We start from the raw sequence: 21,847 nt of genomic DNA, 5'->3' as shown, positions 1-21,847 counted from the left end.
TTTCTCATTTTTTTAGTGCTTCCAGTGGTTATGAATTTGTTAAAATAAGTCCCCAAAGTTCATTTGAATTAATCTCCTTGTTTTCTTTCTTTCTCTTAGCGTCAAATGGTGTTTATCCCTAGGAATCGGGCAGGCACCCAGCTCTCTAGGACTCACTGATTGAGCAGATCTTTGTGCCCTGAAAAGCACCTCTCTAAACGTTAAATTCCATTGTCTTTGTTCCAGGAATGGTGGTTCCTTCCAAGACCAAAATAGTGTGCCATTTTTCTACTCTTGTGTTGACCTGTGGGCAGCCACACACCCTTCAAATAGTGCCCCGAGATGAATATGACAACCCCACCAACAATTCCACATCCTTGAGAGATGAGCACAATTACAGTTTGTCCATTCATGAGGTAAGCAGCCTCTCTTCTTTCTCTGTGTGTTCCTTTCTCTGTCATTCTCACCCTTCCTAATTCACTTCCATCTCTTGTTTCCTTCTCCCTAACTTCTGTGCTGCTCTTCCTTCCTTCCTTCACTGTCTCATTAGTAACTGTGAGAGTTAGATTAGCTCATAGATAGAGAAGTTCTTTGTAAAGAGTAAATTGCCATGCAAATGGGGAAAATTATATATGTTTAGTGTTGCTTTGTTTTCCTCCTATAGCTTGGTCCTCAAGAAGAAGAGAGCACTGGTGTCTCATTTGAGAAGTCAGTGACATCCAACAGGCAGACCTGCCAGGTGTTCTTGAGACTCACCCTGCATTCTCGCGGCTGTTTCCATGCCTGTATTTCATACCAAAATCAGCCAATCAATAATGGCGAATTTGACATTATTGTCCTAAGTGGTAAGTTGAAAGAAAAGCTGTGATTTAGGCCTATTCCCAGGTCACTTGTTCTTTGCGTGTCTGCAGTCTTCTGACCAACCTCACAGACATTTGATATTTGAGCCAAACTTGGCTTCGAGTCCTGTGGGTTAACTGTCTAGTGGTGGGCAATTTTTTTTTCTCCTATGACTCCTACTTTAAACCTTATTCCTTGTTCTACTTCAGAGAATGAGAAGAATATTGTTGAACGCAATGTGTCCACCTCAGGAGTGAGCATTTATTTTGAGGCTTATCTTTATAATGCTACCAACTGTACCAGCACACCGTGGCACCTTCCACCCATGCACATGAGCTCTTCCCAGCGCCGGCCTTCCACAGCTGTTGAGGAAGAAGATGAAGATTCACCCTCTGAGTGTCACACCCCTGAGAAGGTGAAGAAACCGAAGAAAGTATACTGCTATGTGTCCCCAAAGGTTAGAACTCCCATTCTTGCCTCAAAATACCCCCGCCTGAGCCTGCTTGCAATTGGTATTTGGTAACAGAACCCACAAAGTAATAGTCTGAGAATCAGGGCAAGATCATTGACTTGGAGGGTTTCTAGAATACTAAGAGAGGCTGCTTAAAGTTGAGCAGAAGATCGTGCCAACTCTTCTGCTGCAAATGTTTGGTTTGGACTAGAAGAAATCTCTGTCTCGAGATTCTGTGTGCCATGGTACTTTAGAGCACCTGTGGCGTTCTGCCCTTTGATTGCTTCTGGGAACATTTTTCAAGGCATGACTCTTAGAGTTTTAAAGTAAGCTACTTTTAACCATTAAAAATTTCTCACTAGTATAAAAATTACTGTTGGCCCCTTGTGCTGTTTTGAAACAATTTGATCTTTCATTCTGTAATTTGTGAAACTATAGTAAATGGATGTCACCATCAGGCTACAGGATTGGAATAGAGAATTTTGGCAGAGACAAGGAGGTGAACTTCCCAAGGCCCCTGAGCTCAGAGGCGCTTTGTGTTAGGGGTTTTCTTCTCAGTATTTGTATTTTGCTTATTCATTCAGACCTCAGAAAAATAAGACTCTTGAAACATCCCATTACATTCCTTTAATCTCATAACCAAAACTGAGTTCTAATTCTGTTCTACTTCAGAACATTTTGCTGTGTACCATTCATCATTTAAAAATCTATCCTTAATTTGGCCTTGGGGAATGGAAATGAGAGAAATGGTGAGGTATAGATGAAACAAGGTTGGCTATGAATTGATAATTGTTGAAACTGGTGTTGGGTTCATTATATTGTTTTTTATTCTTTAGTGTTTGAAATTTTCTTTAATGAAGAGTTTTTAAAAATCAAGGAAAAATCTGACCTACTGCATGTTCAGACAATAGTTTTTTTTAATTAAAAAATGATTATTGCATTCTTTTCCTTTTTTGTAAATGGCATAAAGAGACCTTTCTTTTTTCTTACATAAGGGATTTTTATGCACTTTTTTGTATGAGACTCCACCCTACTCCCCTCACCCTCCTGTCCCCACCCCCTTCTCCCCAGCAAATCCTTGGTACCATTCAAATAGGGATAGAGCAGTAGGTATGGGCCACTGGTGCTCCCTGTCCATTGACTTGGAGGAAGTCTGTCTGAATAGCACCCACCTGTCAGAAGGAGGTTTTGAGTATTAAGATTATGAAATGTCTCTGTGTGAGATTGCATTGTCAGAGTCATATTTTTAATTTACCTGTTTTAAGGTAAAGTTGATGTTATTTATTTGATTTCAGTACTAAATTACCCTCTTTGTCCATAGAGGGAAAAGGTCATTATGTAGCTAGGGACTCTGATATTTGAATTATACTGCCCAAACAGAGCCTTTTTATTTATCATGACTTTATTTTCTGTCTGTTGGTCCTGCAGCAATTCTCAGTGAAGGAGTTCTACCTGAAAATCATTCCCTGGCGCCTGTACACCTTCCGAGTGTGCCCAGGAACAAAAGTAAGCGGAACCTCAGGTTTAGATCTTGCCGAGCAGGCTTCAACTCTCGAATGTCTCAGCCATTTCTTTTTTCCTAGAAGGGCTTTTGGTATTTCTGGAAGTTCTCATTGTGCACATAGAACTCATTGCCAAATAAAGAAAGAGTTGTTATCTCCTCACGAAATGGCATGAAGAATTTAGAAATTCTGGAAGGACATGTGCTTACAGAAATGGGAGTCTGTAGCAAGTCAGAGTACTTCAGCAGTGTCCTTTTGCCCCTGAGACTAAGTTAATGGAGAGCATGTTTGGTAACCTTGGCCCAGGCTTGGTCTCCCAGTGTGCTGAAGCTAACTCTTTTAGAATCAGTATTCTCGTACGTTAAAAATTTTTTTATTTTAACTTTTCTGAGCTTTTGGAATCTAAAGCAAATCGCTTTCCTCCAGCCAGTTTGCCTGACCTCTTCAGGTAATCATTTTCTATTTTATATATCTTTACTGGTTTCATCCTTCTTGTATTTTATGTTGGAAGGTGTTGTAGTGTTTCCTGTGATCCTTACTAAAGGCAGTCTCTGTGACTCAAATAATTTAAAATGCAATTTGAATTGTAGAGTACTGAGGTGAGAAACAAGGAGATGTACTCCTGGTACTCACTTGGAGAAAACAGGCTTAACTTGTTTTTGTTGGTTGGTACAGAAGGGTAGGGATGTGGAGGGTTTTTGCTGAATTTGAGGGTTTTATAGATTAACTCCTTTTTTTTTTTCCCTTTGTTAGTTTTCATACCTTGGGCCTGACCCTGTCCATAAGCTCCTCACACTGGTGGTGGATGATGGCATTCAGCCCCCCGTGGAGCTCAGCTGTAAGGAGAGGAACATCCTAGCGGCCACTTTCATCCGCTCCCTCCATAAGAACATAGGTAAGGGTAGACAGGAACTCTGATAGGGGAGGCAGCGACTCCAGCTGCCCTGGGTGCCTGAGGGTGTAGAGGTGGCCTGCACAGATGTCTTGTAATAAGGCTGTAATCATGATGGATCTTATTGCTCCTCAGGAGGGTCTGAGACCTTTCAGGACAAGGTGAACTTTTTCCAGCGAGAGCTTCGGCAGGTACATATGAAAAGACCACATTCCAAAGTCACCTTGAAGGTCAGCAGACACGCCTTATTGGAATCGGTGCGTAAAGTTCATCTCTGTCAACAGTTGTCAAAATTTTCCAACTAGAAATCTTTTTGGTATTTGGTTATGTTCTGCAGGTTATCTTTTTCATGAAACCCAAATTTCTCTCCTCTTTAAACATATCTGTTAAAAACTGTTGTTCTGTGCGTTCGATTATACTAAATTTGGGGCAGATTTGTTATGATGTGTTATTGAGGGGAGAAACTAGTTGACATTGGCTTTAAAATCTGTACTGAACTAGTTCCTGAACCATCTCGTGGAACTCCTATGTAGGGCAGGTGTAAGTAGCTGTTACAGAAGAAAGTTGTTGTTATTGAATCCAAGGAATAGAAGGGCTCTTGTTGGATTCAAAGGAAATGATTTTTGTTGTCACTCTGGTCTGATGGAAAAGGAACACCTGATGTGTGTCTGTCTCCACTGCACAGACACTGGCATAGTTCTTACATTCCTCGGGAATGAGAAGGCTTGGTCCTTGTCCAGAAAGTGTTTGTGATGTTTGGCTCTGGTAGGTGTGACTGGAAACCCCTTTTCTTAGCCACATTCTCCCTGTGGCGTGGCTCCCTGTCTGAACCTAGCCTTGTGGATAAAGATTCTAGTGGATAGACCGTACTTTACTGAAAACCAGGATTCCTTGGTTCTTTTGCTTACAGATTACTAATTTGAGCCATTTTTGCTTATTTATTCAAGACTTTTCTCATTAAAAAAATGAGGATTGTTTAAAAAAAAAAAGCTTCAAGTTTCCAATAAAGCAATGATGTAAAGATGGCTTAGATTATTTTTTTAAATCTTAACTTTCTTCTGGAATAATATGCATTTAAAATATAGGACGGTATTATTAAGGCTTATTTATGAGTAATGTATCACCTTCAAGTACTGGTGGTGAGTTAAATGGACAATGGCAATATTCTTGTGTTTTGTCTTTAACACCCAAGAGATGCCAGCCAGTGTTCTGACAGTTTCCTTCCTTTCCCTGCTTCTCAGTCTCTGAAAGCCACTCGGAACTTCTCCATCTCAGATTGGAGCAAGAACTTTGAAGTGGTTTTCCAGGATGAAGAAGGTCAGTTTTGAAATTTCATGTTCATCTTTTTTTTAACCCTCCTTCCCACTCTTCCCCTCCTCCTTACCTCCATCTACAAAGAACAAAAACAACCCCCCTACACAAATCTCACCCCCACCAACTTCCTTTGGAAAAAGAAGTCATGAATCAAGACAAAGAGTGGTGTTTACTGGCCAGATGGCTTGGTAGAGCTTCTTGAGCACAGAAGGGACATGGAGGGGGAGCTCTAAGAGTTTGAACCAAAAAGGCAAAGTAACCTTTGTAGAACAAGTAAAAATGTCCATCTCCTGGAATCTCTGATCGCCTGTGTTTCCACACTGGGGGGCATTAGCTTAGTGATCAGAATACCTTTACTCCTACAGAAAGTGGTAGGATTTCAAAAAAGTCCAAAGTTTAGGTGGATTGGAATGGGGAAACACTAAGGTAGCGGAAGGGAGGGAATGTGGAGAGTCTATAATGATAAATAAATGAACAAAAGTGGTAAGAGGTGGTAGGCCATAGTCACTTTTAATTTTTATTATGCTTTTCAGCTCTGGACTGGGGAGGGCCTCGCCGGGAATGGTTTGAGCTAATCTGCAAAGCACTGTTTGATACCACCAATCAGCTCTTCACCCGGTTCAGTGACAACAACCAGGCATTAGTGAGTCCGCGGCTTTCACGTGGGTGGGTGGAAAATGTGGATTATGTTATAATGGATAGGCTAACAAGGCTGTGAGGTTCTGAAACTGTCCTGGGAGTCTGACAGCCTATGCCCTATTCTTAATTTTGATACTTACAATATGAACTAATCAAATTGCCTCCTTCCTCTTTCCCTTTATTATTTTATCTGTAACATAAGAGAAAAGTGCGGACAAAGGAATATTTGACTAAAAAGCATCATAGTACAGTGGCTGCTCTACTCATTATTATTTTACTAATGAAGCCACTTTCTCAAAGCATACCTGAAGCAATTGAATTCTGTACTAGATCTTTGACAAGGCAGAGGTGTCAGGAGTGAACACGTAGACTTTGGCTGAAAGAAGTTCTGGCTTGGGGAAAAGGCATTACATCATCCACCGATTAACTTCCATACTTAGCCAGGGACCACAAACTTCATATAAAATTCTTCAACTTAATGGAAGTGCATCTTTCCCTTTATCCTTCTGTCGCTTTGAATTACTCAATGGTGGCTCCCAAAAGACTAATGCCATTTGAATGGGCTCTTTGATCCTAATTCTGAAATTCTTGATCCTTTGGGATGGAGTTGGGGAGGGAGAGTCTTTCCAGAACTAGGCTTGAAGAAAAATGGCGCAGGGCCCTTTCATCTCTTTCTTTGACAGGTACACCCCAACCCTAATCGCCCTGCTCATCTGCGCCTGAAGATGTATGAGTTTGCAGGGCGGCTGGTGGGCAAGTGTCTCTATGAGTCCTCTCTAGGAGGAGCCTACAAGCAGTTGGTCCGAGCTCGCTTCACCCGTTCTTTCTTGGCCCAAATCATAGGACTACGTATGCATTATAAGGTAACATCTTAGGTGTACATTTTCTAAGGCTGTTGGCCATTAATTCTGAAATCTTTCCACCCTGAGCTTGTTATTCCTAAGGTTGAAAGTGTAAGTGGTTCCAAGCAGTTATAAATTTCATTTCTGGATAAGAGTAGTCATGTTCTGTTCTGTGTCTTTCTGTCTTCTCAGTACTTTGAAACAGATGACCCAGAATTCTACAAATCTAAAGTTTGTTTCATCCTCAACAATGACATGAGTGAGATGGAGCTGGTCTTTGCAGAAGAGAAATATAACAAATCAGGTCAATTGGATAAGGTGAGAAAGAGGACCAAAGCCTGTGGGTCCCCTGTTTCCCAACCTCCTCTAGAACAGTGCTGTCTAATAGAACTTTCTGCAATGATGGAAATGTTCTCTATTTGTGCTGACTTTTGATCACCCAGAATGTGGCTGGTGTGACCAAATAACTAAATTTCTCATTTTATTTCATTGTAATTAATTTTACTGTAAATAACCACATGTGGCTAGTGGCGATCATATTGGACAGGACAGCTTTAGGGCACTGTATCCCACACTTTATGATCTTAGTCCATTTGAATGGAGCAAAAAACACACGTCCCTGTCTATCCCACACATTCATACCTTCCAGTAGAAAAAGAACTAAGTGATAATGAAGTGTCACTGCATAAGCAGCTTTGGAAGGGGTGACAGTGTCTATCTCAACATTAGCGGTGGTGATATAGATGACTCCTCTTTTCACACTGTGCCTATATATTTTAAAACTTTTTATTAGAAAATTATTGGCCAGAAGTATTTCTGATGCAAATGTGATTCTGTTTTCATCGTGGGGTCACATACTATCAAGTGATAATGATGAAGCTAAAGTTGCAGTAATATATAATTGAAAGCAAAATAGCAATGACTGAAAAATTGTGACTGCTGATACTGCTGTACTAATAATCAGATATCCTTGTGAACACTTTGGGAATCCCAGCTGTTGTGCTTTGCACACATGTGGGCAGAGCCTATATTCCTGCCCCAGTGTGGCAAGGCAGCTAGAGTCAATAGAGTACTGAATTAGGGTCTGCAGTCTCGGGGAATGCTGATTTTAATTGGATTTAATATGAATACTAAATCTTAGTAATTTACTTGTAAGGCTATTAGATAGAAATGCTTACACACATAAAATAAATGCCCAGAATTGTGCATAATGATAAGAGAAAAAGTTTTACATATTTAGATCCATTGAGAATCCTTGCTCTGGAGCAAATTTTCATCCCTACCATGCTGTCATCAAGACCTTAAAATCTGATTTTATAACTAAATGGAGGCCTTCATTTACTTGTGGAGACAACTGTGGTCACCGTGCACAGATTTTCTGAGCTGGTGGTTTTAAACTGTGCTTCAGGGCTTCCTGAAAGCTCCCTGAGGAGTTGTTTGGGGGCGGGGAGGGTGCCAATTCTATTTAAGAATCGTACAGCTTGTTCAGCTTTTTCTTTGCAGATAGGAAAATTGGGGACCCAAATAGCTAAGATTCTGAAGTCTTATAGCAAGGTAGCCTCAGGTTGGCATTAGAATCCAGGATCTCTGAGTTTTGAGCTGTGGCTTTTTCCATTGACTTATATTGGAAATAGAAGAATGTAAGGGAATATCTGTTCCCATCTTAGATTTCTGAGACCTAAAAAGACTTCTTCACTGCTTGTCTGGCTTTATTTATTCTCAGTTGGCTCATGGATTTAAGAGAAAGGGTAAGTAGTGGTTTAATTTTGGATCATAAAGATCTTAAAATATTGCTAACAAGGAACCATAATATCTTCCTGTTGCATCACCAATATTTGACCAGGTCAGAGAAGATTCACTCAGATACCCACTTCAGAAATAGTAGCTAGTAGAATACCACAATAGTGATGGGAACCCTGAAGCTTAGTAACTAAATAAAGCCAAGTGTATTGAGAAGCTGAATGCACAGCAGACTATGATGGAGCTCGATAATGCTGTGTTATTGGGACATACCAGACAGGTATCTTTTTATAAATTCCCATCCACAGCCTTTCCTTGTCTGTCTTTTGCGTCTTATTTCAGGTTGTAGAACTCATGACAGGTGGAGCTCAAACCCCAGTCACCAATGCAAATAAAATCTTCTATTTAAATTTGTTGGCCCAATATCGGCTGGCCAGTCAAGTGAAAGAGGAGGTGGAACATTTCCTAAAAGGTGAGATCTTGGCTCCTCTTGGCTTTGAGATGAAAATACCTGTATCCACAGTGTGGGTATGGCTTTAACTTGACTGCTTTGTTTCAGGCCTCAATGAGTTGGTCCCTGAGAACCTTTTGGCTATTTTTGATGAGAATGAGCTTGAGGTAAGTGCTTACGATTGCAAACCCCTGGTCTTGACTCAGTGTTTTAGTATGCTCACAGACACCAGCTAAGTGCATCTTCTCTTACGAGACATGGTAGGAGAGCCCTTTAGAGAGGGTTGGTTTCACTTTTGTCACTTTTCCATGCATTGACCCTTTCACCAACTTTTAAAAAATTAGAATATGAAAAACCAGCAAATAACTATTTATAAAGAGTAATAATTAATATTCACTTACTCATCAAATATTATTGATACTGGTTGAGTAGAATGTTGGTATTCTTTACAGTCTTTGCAAATCCTATGACGTTCAAGGTTGATGTAAGGGAATAATAGAATTTATTTGTTCAGGGACTGTTTATTGAGTGTCTCCTTTATGCCATGTGTGGTTGAGGCACTGGGGAGATAGCAATGAATAAGACCAAGTCCCCACCCTCATGGGGCTACTTTCTAGTGAAGGAGACAAACCAAAAGATGTGACGTATTTCAAGGTTTTGGGCTGTAACACTTTGCACTCATGCACTGCATAATGACATCAGTCATTGATAGACTGCATGTACAAAGGAGGTCCCTTAAGATTAGTACCGTATAGCCTAGGAGTGTAGTAGGCTATACCATCTAGGTTTGTGTAAGTACGCTCTATGTTGTTTGCACAACAACAAAATCACTAAATGATGTGTTTCTCAGAACATTTCCCCGTTGTTAAGCGATGCATGACTGTATAGTTAATATATTCTTATTTCAGATCTTGTGACAACCAAAAATGGCTATAAGATGGTAAATACCATTGTATAATTAGCAAAATTGAGGTTCATATTAAGTGTGGGCAAGAAATAAAATCAGTTTGTTTTTACCTGCTTCTTACAGTTGATACATACAATGTAAATTATTAATTTTAACTTCCCATGGCCTTTATGAGGAGTGTGTTTCTGCAAACTGTTTCCTGTAGGGTGGAAGTTCTTTAAAAATGGAGAAACAAAAACGTTGTTTTAGGTAGTCTTGTACAGTTTTTATTCTTATTCACTGAACTGGCTTTGAGAACAAGAATCAAAGTCTTGTGCAATTTTCATGACACTTTGTACCTTCATATATGAAATCCAAACAAAATGACCTCTCCATCTCTTATCTCCGATAGACTTGTCACCTAGTGCTGTTATTTCTCTGGCTGAGGAAAGCTATTGGTGTATTGTCTTACCATCAAGCAAAGCATTTGTAACAATCTGTGACAGTGAGTAGGAAGGAAGAAGTTGTTCCACAGCCTGCTCTTAGTTACTTGTTAGCTTAGCAAGTTCTTTTTGAAGAAGCCAAGGCTCTTCAGGCTTCATTTAGGCCCTTTTGGTCTCTCGATTAGGATGTATCATTCTTTAGAGCTGTTGGATGAGTACTCACAGTCTGCTAAGTAACATGCTGGATCCTGAACCAAAATAGGACATCAACAAGATGTTTAGGGCTCTGATGTCATTCATGTTCTCATTTTTTGGCATACTTTTTAATTTATCTGATCAAGTAGAGGCAGTGCTAAAGAGAAGGTAGTAAAAGTTCAATCCACAAAAGAAGGATGGGTCCTGGAAAAAGGAAAGGCCATCTGACAAATTCCTAAATGGGGCTGGGGGTCTTCATCAAAAGGAAACGCCTGCTTTTCTCTTAGTATTCCCAGGCCAGATCCAGGGCAGATTGTCAGGAAACACTTGGTTCCCTTTTTGGTTTTGTTTCAATTCAAAATAATCCACAGCAGCAATCCTTAATTAGGGGTGCACATCAGAAACACTTTGGAAACCTTTTCAAAATAGACAAGCTCGTAACCCATCCCTAGAGATTCTGATTCAGTAGGTCTGGGGTAAGGCCATAGGTATCTATATATGTATTTTTAAAAAGCTATGTGCTTTTTTACCACACTGATTAGGAATCACTGGTCTATCGTAATTGATTTTCCTAAAGCAGTGTGCTGACATTATGACCTCACCTCATGTCTTTTTCCTGGTGTTTTCTTTTTCTTTGTTAAGGTATGCTTTTTGGTGAGGAAGATTGGCCCTGAGCTAACATCTATTCCCAATCTTCCTCTTTTTTTCTTTTTTTTTCCTCCCCAAAGCCACAGTACATAGTTCTACATCCTAGTTGTAAGTCCTTCTACTTCTTCTGTATGGGATGCCGCCACAGAATGGCTTGATGGGTGGTGTGTAGGTCTACACCCAGGATCCAAACCGGTGAACCCCAGGCCACCAAAGAAGAGTGCACAAACTTAACCACTATGCCACCGGGTCACCACCCCCCCATCGTGGTTTCTTTATTCCACATTTTGCATGTTAACATAGGTAACTTTGACCATATGTTGGGTCTTTGTCCCTCTGACTGTCCTAGTAACACCTGACTATCTTCTTCAGCTTCTAATGTGTGGGACCGGGGACATCAGTGTGTCTGACTTCAAAGCCCATGCAGTGGTGGTTGGCGGCTCCTGGCATTTTAGAGAAAAGGTAAGTTGGCCAGACTTCTTTTGGTTGGATTTGGGCCGTGTGGTAAGGAAAAAGTTTCAGAAGAAAAAAGTCAAGGAGTCAGAGAAGTAGACGTATTGACTGGGGAAAGATGATATATGTGGGAAAGACACGTGGTTGTCCAAGCAGCAGGGAGCCCTCATCCCTGGGGCTGTCTTGCTGACCGCCACAGGAGCAGTACATTGGAGAGGCAAAGAATAGAACCAAGCAATCAATGACTACCCTCCTGACTGTGTGACAATGTCAGTTCCTAAAGAGGTTGTTAACTCTAACCGTTCCTGCCTGGGTCCTCATAGAATGGTAGCTGGGGCATGCCCCCACTTCAGGGTATCCTGTCCTTTCCCCAGGGGTCAAATCCAAGGCTGCAGACCGGGGGTGACCCCAGCCTTGTGCTCTCCTCGCCAGGTCATGAGGTGGTTTTGGACCGTGGTTTCCAGTTTGACCCAGGAGGAGTTGGCTCGGCTGCTTCAGTTCACAACAGGCTCCTCTCAGCTACCACCTGGAGGCTTTGCTGCCCTCTGTCCCTCTTTCCAGATTATTGCCGCTCCAACCCATAGCACGCTACCAACTGCACACACATGGTAGGTGTCTGACTGCCCGATGCATGCTCTCATGGGAGATTGTCTTTCCAGCCCTTACCAGTGTTTCTGGTGGTGTGAGTTAATCACTTCTTCCCTTGCCGTTCCAGTTTTAACCAGCTGTGCCTCCCTACGTATGACTCGTATGAAGAAGTACACAGGATGCTGCAGCTGGCCATCAGCGAGGGCTGTGAGGGCTTTGGCATGCTCTGACCATCCACTTGGCTCCCGTGCTTTCTGGAGCATCTGGGTGCACGTAACAAACATAACCACTGACCGTAATATACACATAATCATCAGCCAGAAGCTGCTGCATGCTCCTCAGTGTCTGGAGTATTTGGTCACCTACAAGTCTTGTCCTTCACTCACGCCCTCCCTGCCCATCTCCCCAACAGGCCTCTTTGGCATGGTACATAATCAGAGCCATGTGCTCAGCCACAAGAAGAGGACCATGCTGTTGTAATTTCATTTGGTTCTTAGAAGATCTCAGCAGCAGGAGCTGCCTCAGTAGCTGAGGGAGATCACACAGAGGACTCAGCCTTGGAAAGCTGGTGTCCTTGCCTTGCTCAGCCTCCTCTGCTGATGCTCCTTAGAGATCCCCTCTGTGGCCCTCACTGCTTGACCTAAGGTACGCAAGTCCTTCTTGAGGGCAGGGTGATTGCCTCTTGTCACCAGGAACCAGGAGAAGCACAGATAGGAAGCAGCCCACATGAGCAGTCTTCGATTTTGTCCCTTTGCGCAATGTCAGGCACAGGCCATGGCACTGGACTACCTCTACTGGAGACTGATAGCACAAAAGGATCTTCTTTTGTGGTGTCAGAACTGGAAAGGAGCTTTCCCTGCAGATATTTCTGGAAATGATCATTAATCTATAAAGAAAAACTCTCTAAGCTTTTTCTTGAGTTTGAGCCAGTAAGAAAAACAGACCTAAGAATGTGAAAGATAACTGGGCTGTAGCCTCCAGTGCTGAATATGATTCTCCTTTAGGGTTAGTGGGCATGTCCAGGCACATGGCTGGCTTGAATACTACTGATGCTTGTCCCTGAGTTTGTTCTTTACACTGAGGTGTGCCTGGGCCTGGCCACTTGTCTGCAAGTTATGCTGTCTGCTAAGAGCTGGGGATTCTTTAGCTTTCTACTGAAGAAAATTTTGGATCAAGGAATTGGGACAGTACGATTAGCATGCTAGTGATCCCTCATTCTCTCTTTGCTTGGTGTTCTCTGGCAGCACTGAGGCAAGGGAAACAGGATCAGTAATTTAAGGGCTTATCACAGGTCCTTGGGGTCAGGACACTGGGAACATACATAGAAGAGATATGTCAGACAGTAAACGTCCAGCTGTCCCAGTTACTTCTCTTCACTCCATACCAGCAAGGGGAACTAAGGAGGAGAAAGATATATTTGGTTCATTATTATGTGATGATTGAAGAGAACCTGCAGCTGTCTCATGGAAGATGACAACAACGTTTTTCATTACGATTTGAATGAAAACATTTTCAAGATTCAAAATCTCATCAACTTCCCAAATTTCTGTTTTTAAGAAGGCTTTGCTGCAAGCTACCATTCCCAATGGGGCATTCAACTCTGAGAATATTACAAGCCATCTTTATTGCCAAAACCAGCAAGTACACAGTACAGAGATGAGGCAGGACTTATGGCAATGCCTTGGCCTCCTAGAAGCATGTCTGAGCCCTCCTGTTCCCAGGGATCATGAGGAACAAGCCTTCCTGAGCTGCTACCGTTCCTGCCTGACCTCACTTCTTCACAGTTGTCATTTGTCCTTGGCATGGGTGCTGACCTAACTCATCCTTGGGGTCCAGGATCTAGCATCAGGGCCTCTCTACCCCCGGGGTCCTCCATGCCACATGGTCACTGCACTCCTCAGGGACCAGGACAAGGTGCTGCTGCTTCCCCCAATGTTTTCCCATGGGATATGTACAGGCAAGTTTCACCTGGGAAACACGATGCTGCCCCTCGGGCCCAGAGAGGGGTTTCCAGCTGGGGGCACATGGGCTGGTTCTGCTGTCTTTGGCAGTTGTTCCTCTTCTAGATTCTGCATTCTCCTCTCCAGCAGCCCTCCAGAGACTGATGCTGGAGCTCGAGTTGATTTTCTTGGCTAGATCTGTCATTTTGAACTCTAGTCATAGCACTTTTCAGAGCATCCTGGGCACCACTGCAGCCCTGCTGTAGCAACTGCGTCCATGCGGTGGTCCTTAGCCCCAGGGTCTTTGTTGAACAAACCTCTTTGGTACTGTTGTGGTTTTCTATTCTTCCAGTTTACTCCCTCTCTCCTAACTCTATTCAAAACTATCCTTGCTCTTTTTGGCCTTTCACCTTTTTTTCCCTAATCCTGCGTTGGTACTAGCCAGTGTGAGGAAAAGGTACAGTATGTTGGAGAGAAGGAAGAGTGGCTGTTACTTCTTGGGTAATTTTCTATTCACATTTCTTATTTTGGCCAGTTCTTTTATTTATGCCCTGTGGTGCAGGTTCTTGGGGGGGGCGGGGCCCAGCAAACCACCTGGGCTTTTCGTGTCTTTGAAGGAGATCAGGCACCAAGTGAACACCAAGGAGAGTGTCAGTGTGTTTCTAGAACTTCAGCAGAGACCAAGCCCTGCTGCAAATTCGTCAGGCCAGAAAAAAGGGCCAGACAGTTGCAGTGATAGTGTAAATATTTTGTACAGTAAATAAATAAATGTTTAAAAGGACTGAGGAGCAAATGACTACTTTAAGTGGCGATTCAGGACTTAAATTGGAAGTGGGGAAGGAAAAGAAAAATTTAGAAATGTTTTTGCATTTCCCCAATAATTCCTCCAGAAGCAGTTAGCTCAGGGTGGAATGAGGATGAGCAGAGGATGTTTGTTCTCATCAATCTTTTAAACATTCATCTGTTGTTGTTTTACTAGGTAAGAAACTCAGTGTAGAAAATTGGGAAATAAAAAAGTATGCGGGAAATAAGTCATCTACCATCCAGAGGTAACCACTGTGAACACTTTGATGTATAGCCTTCTGATTTGCATATAATCACATGTTTATTTCCCAGCATTCCTTCCACCGTCCCACAAGGGCTTTGGATGTAGCAGACAAAAGCACTGCTCCTCAAAGGTTTGTGGGTGGCAGGTGGGACCAATTCTTTTCCAACCAAAGATAAGCTTGGCAGAGAGAGGAAGACCTCTGATTTGGCCTAGAAGGAAAAGTATTAGGGACACTACCTTTCTTGGGGAAGTAATCATGGTGTCTTGTACGTTAATTCCCAATCTGGAAAATCAAAACAACATCCCCTTTGGAACTGACTTTAAAATACAGATTTTTGGGGCTGGCCCCATGGCGGAGTGGTTAAGTTTGCGTGCTCTGCTTCAGCGGCCCAGGGTTTTGCTGGTTCTGATCCTGGGCACAGGCATGGCACTACTCATCAGGCCATGCTGAGGTGGCATCCCACATAGCACAACCGGAAAGACCTGCAACTAGAATATACAGCTGTGTACTGGGGGTCTTTAGGAAGAAGAAGAAGGGAAAAAAACAAAAAGATTAGCAACAGATGTTAGGTCAGTTGCCAATCTTAAAAAAATAAAATAAATAAAATACAGATTTTTACACCCCCCCCCCACACACACCCCGCAAGACAAAGTGAATTGGAATCTTAGCTTGAAAACTACTCTTGAAGAGCATTCATTCTACTCCTACCTCATTAAGCTCCTGAGGGATATGAGAGGTCTTAAAAACCCAAACAACATTCTATCCCTCTGACTTTTACATTTTCAGATTACTGAACAGTTCTACATCGTTTACACTTGCTGCTCTTGTGGCTTTGAATGGGTCACTGAACATTCATCACTGAGTGATTTCAGTCCATCATGAAGTTATTTGTAAGACTCAAGAGGCTGGTGGGATTGTTCTTGAATTAAGACAATAAATACTAACTTCAACCTCTCGTGCACTGACGTCTCTCAACCACCTTAGAGACAACTCTCAGACCTGTGCCCAGCCACACTTCTCTTAGGACCACAGTAGAGGTTCTCCCGCAGGTGGCTTGAACCAGAGGGCCCCTTACCTCTAGTTTGGCTTCACTTAGACCCCCAAGCATAATAGACCAGCTCTAGGTATCCTGTAATACTTTTATTTAAAAATGAATAGTTCCTTTTTGAGATGAACATAGATACCCCAAAAAAGGGCATACAAGCATGTACAATTTAATAATTATTAAGTACAGACACATGTAACCACGATGCAAAACGTGTAATCACCATCCAGGTCAAGAAATAAGACATTGTAGCACTGTAGAGCAAGTCATCCCACACCTCCAGAGGGAACTCTTATCCCAACTTTTATGATAATCATTTCACCAATTCCCTTTTCAAACAACCTGTCCTAAAAGTCATGGTGGGGAAAAGAAAAAAAGAACCCATGTGTTGGCAGCCTGGCCTCATGGCCTAGTGGTTAAGTTCAGCATGCTGCTTTGGTGACCTAGGTTTGTGGGCTCAGATCCCAGGCACAGACCTATACCACTCGTCAGCTGTGCTGTGGCAGTGACCCACATATAAAATAGAGGAAGATTAGCAACAGATGTTAGCTCAGGGCTAATCTTCATCAGCAAAAAAAAATAAGAGCCCGTGTGGTCTCTTGATAAGATGCTAACCATGGTCAGTTTCTCCATAGTAATTACTACACGTCACAATTAGTTTAAAAAGTCTTCTGAGACCATCATTGCCCCATGAGACTCTAATTCAGATTCCTGATGCTGAATATGATGAATCATATTCAAAGACTATAGGGTCTCTCTGAGAAGACTTTTCCCCAGATGTTCTAAATTGGATGCTTTTTTGCTTTTATACCCTGAACAGGTTTTGTGGGCTCTGAGAGGATCGTGATTCTCCTTGGTGGTCAGTAGCAGTTTCTTGAGTATCATATAACTGTAGTAGTATTGAAAATAACTCAGGACTAAGTTGTCTCAAAAGCTATGGAATGAGCCAATATTTCTGACTCGGTGTACTGAATCTGTGCACTCCCTTAACAGAAAGCCATCCCAGAGCTATTGGAGAGCTTAATTTTTTTGTTTGTTTGGAATGTGAACGCATTGGATTTAGAAATCTGCAGGGGATATTGTGATGATTTTGCTTCATACATGATGGAGTGGTGCTGTCTAGAGTTGGGCTATGCCTTGTTATAGGTCCCTCCCCCCACTCCCATTCAATTCACTTTAACTTTGCCTATATAAAAACACTTTGTGGTAGCCACAGCAGGGACCTGGTGCTCTGCCGTGAACTCAGATGTGGTCTTTACAAGATGGTCCATGAATTCCTGGAAAGGAGATGTGGACTCAGGTGTGGTCTATGCACGATGGTCTGTGAATTCCTGGAAAGGAGATGTGGAGGACATAGTTTCTTACTAGAAGTAAGAGGAATGATAGCTGTAGGTTTATGATAAGACATCAGAGGTAGCTTTAACAAAGTTGTCCTGGTTATCAATAGAGCCCTGGCTTAATACCAGCCAGTTGCAGCAGCTTCTTAAATATGAAATAGTAACAGTGTTGGTACCTCTAGGAGCAGGGATCAAACACATCAGCACAGAACCACAGCATCCAGTCACATTACAAGAACAGTGTGGTTCCCCATCTAGTTCCCCCTGTAGCCTTTCTTCAAGGAGATGATGGATCATTTATGCAGGATGAAGCCTGTGGATGTGATTGCTACTTCCTCAGGGTTCCCAGTTAACAGGCCGACATGGCCCTTGTAGTCTCTCATGGCTGTGACTGCCTTAGACTTGCTTCATCTGGCAAACCAGGCAACTTTCTGAGTGAGCAAGGTCTTAGGTCTTCATCTTTTAGGGATGACTCTAGGAAGAAGTCGGTTTGGGACTATTCAAGGAGCTAAGTGAGAAGATACATTTCTTTTACAAACCTCATTGTGTCCTTGACTAGGTGGCCCATCCTGATGACAGGAACCTACTTGTATCCTATGTTTCCAGGCTCCCCTGCAGCATAGGCATCTCCTGTAATTTGACCTTTTCTCAAAGAAGATGCCCTTGGACGCTTTTGCATCAAGTGTATGCAGAATGGGACCCTCAAAGCATAGAGAGCCATGAATTGATGAGCTTGAACATTCATATTTCACTCCTATGGTTCAACTTTAGGCAAGACAGTCTTTCAATATCAGTTTCCTGACCTGCAAAACGATGCTGTTAACTAAATAAGAAAATTGGCTAAGTTGGAGCTCTTGGAAAAAAGTTTTTGTATATGTAGTGTATGTGATACCATATTGACTATGGCTTGGGGCCCTGGTAATTTCCATAGTGGGAGGCTATAAAAACCTGGAGGCAGTAGAGGATGCTAGAGTGGATGACTGGTGTGGGATGGTGGCTCTTTTCTCATCTTGCCATGTCCAGGCAGAACAGAGACAATGGATATTGAAGACACTTAGCCCAAACACCTGTGAAGAAGGCCTCAGGTCAGAAGAGACATGTCCCTCCTTCATATGACCCTTCAAAGGCTGGAGGAGGTGTTTGAGGGAACTGCATCTCAATCCTGTCATGTGGTAGGCAGCCTAGTGATAGGCAACCTAATTACCCTTGACTTTGCTTAACCTACCTGACTTCTGAATCATGATAATAGCTGCCATTTTTTGAGCTCTTGCCTTATGCTAGGAAATGTGATATATATTGTCTTATATTGACAGTGACTCTGCAAAGTAGGTCTTGTTTTCTCCGTTCTACACAAGATGCACTTGAAGCTCTGAGACGGTAAGTAATTGCCAAGGTTCCTTAGCTAGTAAATGGCAGAGCTGTTATTTGAACATGGGTCTGTTTCATGTCAAAGCCCAAACTCTTTCCACATTGCTGGTTTGTCTCAGATTAGCTTAGACTAAGAAACAGCCCAGGCACTGGGCCACCAGTGCTCACTTACTGCCTCATGTTCACTTGGTGACTCTGTGTGACAGATGAACACTATACCTTTGTTTACCTGTTAGTCACTTCAGGATTTGGAATTTACGAGAAGGCCCTACTCTAAGAGACAGCTATTGATAATGGCTTTAAAATCTTTTGCATGTGGAAAGTTTAATAGAATACCAATTAATGACTTGAGTGAAATGACTTCCAAGTTTAAATGAATCCTGCATAAAGAATGCAAGACACCCTTAAGTGTATAACTGAGGGAAAAATCCTGAAATTTTAATATCCCACTTCGGTGGAAAATCCATAGGTCGTATAGAAATGAAATAATTTGAATGAGGTCAGACATGCCACACAATACCCTGATGTTTATCTCTGGTAACTGAGTCTGCAGAAAAAGGCTCATTTAAATAAATCTTTTGTCTCTAAACTCTCCTTACGTGAAACACAGCACCATTTGGCAAAGGCCAAATTTCTGGTGGTTATCTCACTGAGAAGGCAAATACTTTTGAGAATTCCAGGGTTAAAGGGAGACATACACCTCAAACAAGGCTGTGATTCTGTTGGAACTATAAGCACAGCATCGTCTCTAGGGTGTGGGGTCCTGCACCTCTCGGATGAGGTCACCATTTCTGCAACCCCCACTTCACCTGCATTATGGATTTGCACATGAAGGAATCTTTCTGAATCTTCCCATCCTCTTTCTACAGACTAACAATGTTCCCTCTCTCCTCAGAACTCCCACTCAAAGGAGTTGCCAAGACATTCCTCTGTTTGCCCGTTAGCAGAGTCAGGGATATCAGAGTGTTTGCAAGCCAGCTGGAGAGCCTTTGATGGCTTTTATGTTATGTTCAAAACAAAATGTTGTGTTATTGTGTAAGAGGAAGATTATGTGTGTGTCATCATTTTGTGCTCATTCTCGTAAGTCCTAGGTCTAATCCTACTCCAGATTGTCATTTCATTTCCTATAAGTGTACCTCCCCCACCCCAAAAATCTGATGTTTCAGTTCCATCGCTGGGTTTGTGGTCTGCCTTTTCCCTTTAGTTTCTTGCATCTCCGCGCTTCAGCAAACATTTCCTGTGTATCAGGCACTGTGCAGGGAGCTAGGGACACACAAGATAGCATGTGATCCCTGCCTCTGAGCTGCTCAGTCTTGTTAAGGGAGACAGACATATAAACAATCCGTTTTCCTTAGAGTTTCCTTCCCCCAAGACTTGAGTACCCAAACCTATCACCACCCACCCCCGTGCTTCTCATTCCTGTTTAATTTTGGGGGGAACATTTCTGTTTATGCATTTGGAGACTTTCCATAGTATAGAGTAACAGCTGCAAGTGAAATTTGTCTAGCTCCTTCCACGTATACAAAGGGAGGGAAATTACTCTCCCTGTTGATTTTCAGAGAAGCAAGAACCCTTACAAAGACAGATTCCAACCAAGAGACCCAAGGAGCAAGCCCCTCATTGTGCCTTAAATATGCCGTCACCTGAGCAGGTCCTGGGAAAGGCTGGGAAAAGGAACTCCAGGATCTTTGGACCTACTCCCCCTTTAACCTCCTCTCCCAGACAAAGCAGACCTGAGCTGTTGACTTTGGCAGCTGGGGACTGGCCAGTAGCCTGCAGCTCGGTAAATGAAATTAAAATCTTAAGTGGATGGGGAGAGGGAGGTATCTCCGACACTAACAGCAATCAGAAGGGTCCGTACCATGGTCAGAATGACAAGGGATGGCAGAGGAAAGACAGTAATGCCATTCCAATGAACCCAGAGGCATGAAGAGGCAAATCAAGTTCATGAACGGCCATGAGGTTGGTAGGGAGTGACCACTGTGGGCAGAAACACTGAGCTTTGCTACAATTTTCTTTGATCTTAATCAAACTTGGGTGATTGGAGTCCTTGGTCATCTCTTTGCTGTGGGCTGCAGCTGATGCCTGTTCTCTGGGGTTTAAGCAGATGTTAAAGGTGATTCCCCAAGCTTTTGAGCTGGATCGCAGCTGGATGTGCCTTGGGTTCAGGCCATTGCCTTTAGGGAAACCTTCAGGCTCTTCTCAGAGGGATTTCTCCTCTAATACCTTGTTCATAATGATGCTAGCCTGTGTCTCCTTAAAAAAGTCAAAGCAACAGAATAAACTTGGGCATTCTGTAGATCTGGCACTTGCTATCCCAGTCAGACTAGAGAGACATAATGGATCCTGGCAGGCTCGTGTGTGCAGCTCTGGAGATGTCTGGAGGTGGGTATGGGTACAGCAGCATTGCATCTGCCTGTTCCACGATGGTTCTGGTTTCAACAATTCTGACTTACGATCCCCTTACACCTTGAAAATTCTATTGTTTTGACATCCAAGCTGTATTTTCCAGACAGCGTCTCACACTCAGAAGCAGCACAAAACTCTGCTGTCAGACTATGTCTTCAGTTTTGTCTCCACCAATGTCATTGTGGATTAACTATGGGGGGGATAAAAAAAAAAAGTAAAACTCTAGTTCTGACTTTTGGGAGTCAGGCTGGGTTTAGGGGCTTAGCGTGGTGGGAGAAGGGGGCCAAGATAGTGGTTGGCACAAGGATATGGAGAACTTTGGAAGCAAAGCCAGAGACTCTGAGGATTGAGGCCCAGGAAAGTTTGGCGTGAGTAAAATCTGGGTATTTAACCAGGAACAGTCACTCTATTTTCCTCAGCCTTGGCAGTAGGTCAGAGCAACAAGCAGTTCCAGCAGGGTCCACATCCTTCCTATTGTCTCCACCCCAACCTCTCTCATCGTCCCAAACATCTGCTTCAGATTTGGGCCCTTGCCTTCTCCCTGATTCCTGTACCAGACCGTGGGTGGGAAGGCGGAGGGGACAGGTCTGCAGGTGTGGGCCGAGGAAGAAGAGGAGGAGGAAGGCTCTGGGGAAAGCTGCTGAAAGGTTTTGTTTCAGGTGCTACAGAAGGATTAAGGGTCTGACCTATTTTTTAAAAATCTGCATGTATATCACCAAAATCTAATCAGTAAGTTGTTTCACTTTCTGGGTAGAGGGAACAACTAAGGGAGGGAATTGGGACCAGCTGGGGAAGTCTGTGCCATCACATGGCTGCTTTTCAAAGGCAGCTCAGAG

General features: G+C 42.9%; 1 protein-coding gene across 12 annotated transcripts in view; it reads left to right on the top strand.

Annotated features, from left to right (window-relative positions):
- The window catches only part of AREL1 (apoptosis resistant E3 ubiquitin protein ligase 1), a 46,428-nt gene extending 26,781 nt beyond the window's left edge, over positions 1–19,647 (top strand). For 3 of the 12 annotated variants that reach the window (XM_070250168.1, XM_023628108.2, XM_070250169.1), the window contains 15 exons: positions 226–395; positions 644–824; positions 1,029–1,276; positions 2,699–2,776; positions 3,526–3,667; positions 3,800–3,921; positions 4,906–4,981; positions 5,512–5,621; positions 6,301–6,480; positions 6,652–6,777; positions 8,542–8,671; positions 8,759–8,817; positions 11,195–11,284; positions 11,708–11,883; positions 11,991–15,802. In XM_070250168.1, coding sequence (XP_070106269.1) covers positions 226–395; positions 644–824; positions 1,029–1,276; positions 2,699–2,776; positions 3,526–3,667; positions 3,800–3,921; positions 4,906–4,981; positions 5,512–5,621; positions 6,301–6,480; positions 6,652–6,777; positions 8,542–8,671; positions 8,759–8,817; positions 11,195–11,284; positions 11,708–11,883; positions 11,991–12,093 — 1,991 coding nt within the window. In that variant the 3' untranslated portion in view covers positions 12,094–15,802. Of the gene's footprint in view, positions 1–225; positions 396–643; positions 825–1,028; positions 1,277–2,698; positions 2,777–3,525; positions 3,668–3,799; positions 3,922–4,905; positions 4,982–5,511; positions 5,622–6,300; positions 6,481–6,651; positions 6,778–8,541; positions 8,672–8,758; positions 8,818–11,194; positions 11,285–11,707; positions 11,884–11,990 lie in introns of all 12 variants that reach the window. The other 9 variants (XM_070250172.1, XM_070250170.1, XM_070250171.1 and 6 more) reach the window with 4 other exon arrangements.
- The last annotated feature ends 2,200 nt before the right edge of the window (positions 19,648–21,847 follow it).

The sequence above is a fragment of the Equus caballus genome, chromosome 24, assembly GCF_041296265.1.
Source record: "Equus caballus isolate H_3958 breed thoroughbred chromosome 24, TB-T2T, whole genome shotgun sequence".
Classification (NCBI taxonomy): domain Eukaryota; kingdom Metazoa; phylum Chordata; class Mammalia; order Perissodactyla; family Equidae; genus Equus; species Equus caballus.
This window is presented reverse-complemented; position numbering and strand designations above follow the sequence as displayed.